General features: G+C 39.6%; 1 protein-coding gene across 1 annotated transcript; it reads left to right on the top strand.

The window, feature by feature from the left end:
- Positions 1 to 2,184: 2,184 nt before the first annotated feature.
- On the top strand, positions 2,185 to 2,756 carry LOC149188205 (putative protein phosphatase 2C 44). The gene is made up of 2 exons (XM_089409890.1): positions 2,185 to 2,464; positions 2,635 to 2,756. Exons 1-2 carry the CDS (start codon positions 2,185 to 2,187, stop codon positions 2,754 to 2,756), a joined length of 402 nt encoding a protein of 133 aa, XP_089266016.1.
- Positions 2,757 to 4,290: the final 1,534 nt, after the last annotated feature.

The raw sequence follows: 4,290 nt of genomic DNA, 5'->3' as shown, positions 1-4,290 counted from the left end.
CCATGATACTAGCAACTCAGCTTGAGTGATCAGCTTCAACTGAAGAGATGAAAAATCCATATAAACGGATCCGATGAGGAATCAAACCCCACAGAAATTGACCATGCACCTACAGCTAACTTGAATAGGAACAAGCGATATGCGTATGTCGGGTGTAAATGCATTACGCCAGCTATGAATTTGTAAGGAAGGCATATCGACAGCTCTGTAATCGTTTGTCTACATTAGAAAAGTGTAGATAACATGGTTTTTTATGCCATCCATCATGTGGTGGAAATACAATCATAAAAAGGTCCGTAGTTAAATTCCAAAAGGCCACCTAATTACTTGTACATCCATGTCGGGAATCTCTGGTGACCAGAATTCACGTGTTGCCAGTATTCGTAACTCCAATTCTAAAGATCCCCGTGACAAAACGCTATATAAAGAGGCGTCGGCCGGCCTCAGTCATGCAGACTTTGTGTAATCACTGAATTTATACATTTGATTTTTTTCTTGGTCTCAGAAAGATGAGGGCATCGAACGTTTTACTTTTGGTTGTGTGCTTCTGCTTTGTACTACACTCTTCGAATGCGGAGGCCCCGCCTCGTGTGGAGGGCAGGTCTGATCTCTCGGTTTCGGTTAACGTTACTGTCGATGTGCCTCCTACAGGCCTGGCTGCTTCCCTCGCTTCTGTCGGTGGAGAAAGAGGAAAGACTGCTGACCCCATGGTTGAAAATCATCAAAACCATAATCGTTAGATCAATACTCAAAAACCATAAGAGTGCGTTTGCTATATATTTGAATAAAGGGTCTGCTTTTCTTGCGGTCTTAACAATGTGGAGATTAAATAAAAATGGCTTTTACAGAGTAACGTCTGCCTTTCGCATTCGGCGAAAAGAGTGTTGCGTGAAAGTCCAACTTTCGCCTCTGGCGAAGAGATTGTGCCTATTTGGAGATGTTTTCATATATTATTGCATATTCATGTATACGATTGGTTCTCATATGCATATTTGTTTATATTAAAGAATTGAAATTTGTTTATATTGAGATATTTTCATATATCATTTTATATTCAGGTATATATGATTGTGTCTGACATGCAATTTTTTCTCCATTTCACGGCTTATCCCTTATGGTTTGAACAGTAGGATTTAGTGAAATGTAATTATTATGATAGTGTTCATCATTTGCTGGCAGCATAGTAAAATCAATTTATGTTTTGGTATTTGCATAAAATTTTGGTGATATAATTTTTAGTTTTATAGTTTTTTTTTTTATTATTATTTAATATTTAAATTTAAAAAGAGTAAAGGGAATTTTACTAGACTCGTTCATGAGGCACAATATCTATTGTTAAGGTTTTGCAAATGGGGTAGCAAGTTAAGTGGGCTTGATTGTGGGGAAAACTCCACACTTAAGTGGGCTTGAGCGAGAGGCCATCTAGAATGGACAACCTCTTAGGAAGTCTTGGTTACTGGGTGTAAACCACCCTCAATCCCACTTCTTCACTTCTACACTTCTCTAATAGAAATGGTCATATAAATGAATAATATCTAATATAATACTTAAACTTTATAAAATAAAAATACATTTTTATTCCCATAATTAATATATAAATTTTGCATATTCAATAATATTATAATTTTCTTTCATATATAAATTATTTAAGATTTCTCCTTTAATTTTTTAAATTTTATTTTACGCAATATTAATTTAAATTTTATTGGAAAACTTAGTAAAATTTCAGTCGTCTACATCATCTCGATTAATAAAAAATCCCCGATTAATTAAACTAGCATTTGCACCCGATGTTGCAAAGGAAACGCCGTAAGGCATAGAGTGTGGAAGAATAGCGACATGCGAATGGGCATTGTTGAAAGCAAGGGTGGATGATAATGAGTTGCAATTGAAATTGTTAGTTATGTGTATGCTGAATATGGATATTTTGTAAATAATAGTGTGTAGAAGAATAGTGACATGTGATAATTTCCTTCATTTATATAAATATGATGGTTCTCAAATGAATCTTTAGAAAAAAATTGTATATTAGATGAGATTTCTAACTCTAATGCACATCCAGTAAAATGGTTTTACAGCTGATCTGCCATTTGTTGTATTGGTTGTCACTTGCTATTTTCAAAGTTTTGTATGGTGTAAAATGCTAATTAAGTATTTTAATGCTAACAAGCATCTCTGATAATAATGGAGCCGAAGTTCTGGACAAACCCAGAAAGTGCCACTAAGAATGCATACAACCGGACTGATGGGAAATTTTTAGCAAAGGCACCTGATTTAGGGCCCGATGGCTCCACAGCAGTCGCTGCTATTTTAGTTGATGGGAAAAAACTCTTTGTAGCAAATACAGGGGATTCCAGGGCTGTTATATGTAAAAACGGCATTGCTATTGAGCTGACTGTTGATCATGAGCCAAGTATTGAACGCCAAAACATCGAGAAGGGTGGATTTGTGACACTCCTGCCAGGTACCACTACGAATGTTGTGCAGAGATTAATTTTAATGAGAACATACTTAAATAATTTTATGATTTGTAACTTTCTAATTCTATCTTAATGGTCTAGCTCAAGAGTAACATTTGAATGGTCAGAGGGAGAAACTGTATACTTAATGGCGTTTTTTTTTTTTATATATTAGGAGATGTACCTCGAGTTCATTTAAGTTCAGAACCAGATGTGAGAGACACGACCATAGATGCAACCACAAAATTTCTCATTTTGTCTAGTGATGGATTGTGGAAGGCAAGGCATTTTTTCTAATCATTTACTTATTTGCATAGTTTTTTTTCTAAGTAAGGTCTACTGCTATATTAAGAAAAAGAAAATATTTACAGGGGAATACAATCAGCGAGGAGGCCGAAGCCTGTACTCAAGCATAACCAGCTTTAACCGAGAGATGAGACCTAGTCCAGTAGAGTTTTTGGACCTTTGACATCCTTGACTCAAAATTACAAAAACTGTAGTCTGACTGGCTTGACAGAGCCAGGTTACAATATGAACCATTAAGCTTAGATAAAAGATTGCTGAAGCCATGGACTTACAGCAATGGCCCAACACAAAACTACAAAAAAGATCAAAAACCATATCCTAAGATTCAGCTTTAAGACTGTAGAAAAACTAGAACAGAGCACCCATGATTAGATTGGCTGGTGGGAGGAGGCCTCCTGCCTTCCATTGTCTGGGCTGGGTGGGCCAAGCCAAATCATCGAGTCATCTTCATGCTGAGTCTGGTATTCCGGAATTGGTGAATCCTCATCAATTAAGTCCTCGACCTCCATTTTTGAAGCAGGCGGTGGCGGGACCTCTTCTACTGAGGCAGCGTGGCTGGTCGAGCCCAGTCTTGGAGCCCAAGTTCTGCCGACGTTCCTCTCTGCATTGGAAAATGGAAGTGGCTGGAGTTCTTCCACAGGAGCATCAAAGCCCGAAAGGTCTTGAGCAGCTTGCTGGGGAACTGGCCCGCGAACTCGGTGCATCACGCCATTCTGATCAGCCAGAAGGATGTCGCAATCCTGGACAAATTCCACTGAAGGGGAGCTTGAGGTGGAACGTTCAGGATCCTCTTCTGAGATAAAAACAGTGAAGGTAACCACAACTTCAGGACGGACGAGACCACTGGGAAACCGAAACCTGAATGTCTGATAAGTGCCCTGAGGAAGGAGACACTCTTGCTCTGAGCTAGAAGATGAAGGGGGCTCTGCAGAAATGGCCGGGATTGGATACAGATCATCCAGAATTACGCGGGTACCCGTTCTTCCGCCGTGTCTTGGGACCCCTCTGAGGCGCGACATAGCTTGGAGAATGAAAATAACTAGATACTCGAGCAGCCAAAGAGAAATTACAGTCAGGCCGCCTTCATACCAAATGTTGAAAGTCGGAATAAGGAAATTCTGTGCAGGGGCCAGCCGGTGGAAACCCATATAACAGTGATCCTTCTGTCTTAGCACGGGGGAGAGGCCTTGGGCCTTTCGCCCCTCTCCTACCCAAGCCCGAACCGCCATTCTGGTCATTAAAGCGAGTTCCTCCCGCTCAATTCGCAGACGAAGAGCCATTAAACACTGCATTAATCCTCTGATTTCTATACAGGCTCTCTTGTACAGACGCCAGCGATGGCTGGTGCTTATAGCTGGCATGGCGCGTGCCATTGCAAGGGACAATTAAAGACACCCGCATCCGGGTTACTTATTTGCATAGTTACTGTTAGATGCATATTTTTTTTTTCGCAAACTCATCTCATGGGAAAAAGCATCTAGGAAATTTTTTGATTACTGTATTGTCATTAATTTTACTCGAATAG

Source organism: Pinus tabuliformis, chromosome 3_1, assembly GCF_031772625.1.
Source record: "Pinus tabuliformis cultivar Carrire ecotype Pingquan chromosome 3_1, CPIR1, whole genome shotgun sequence".
Taxonomy (NCBI): Eukaryota; Viridiplantae; Streptophyta; class Pinopsida; order Pinales; family Pinaceae; genus Pinus; species Pinus tabuliformis.
The sequence above is the reverse complement of the archived record's forward strand: the minus strand, read 5'-3'. Positions and strand labels throughout refer to the sequence as shown.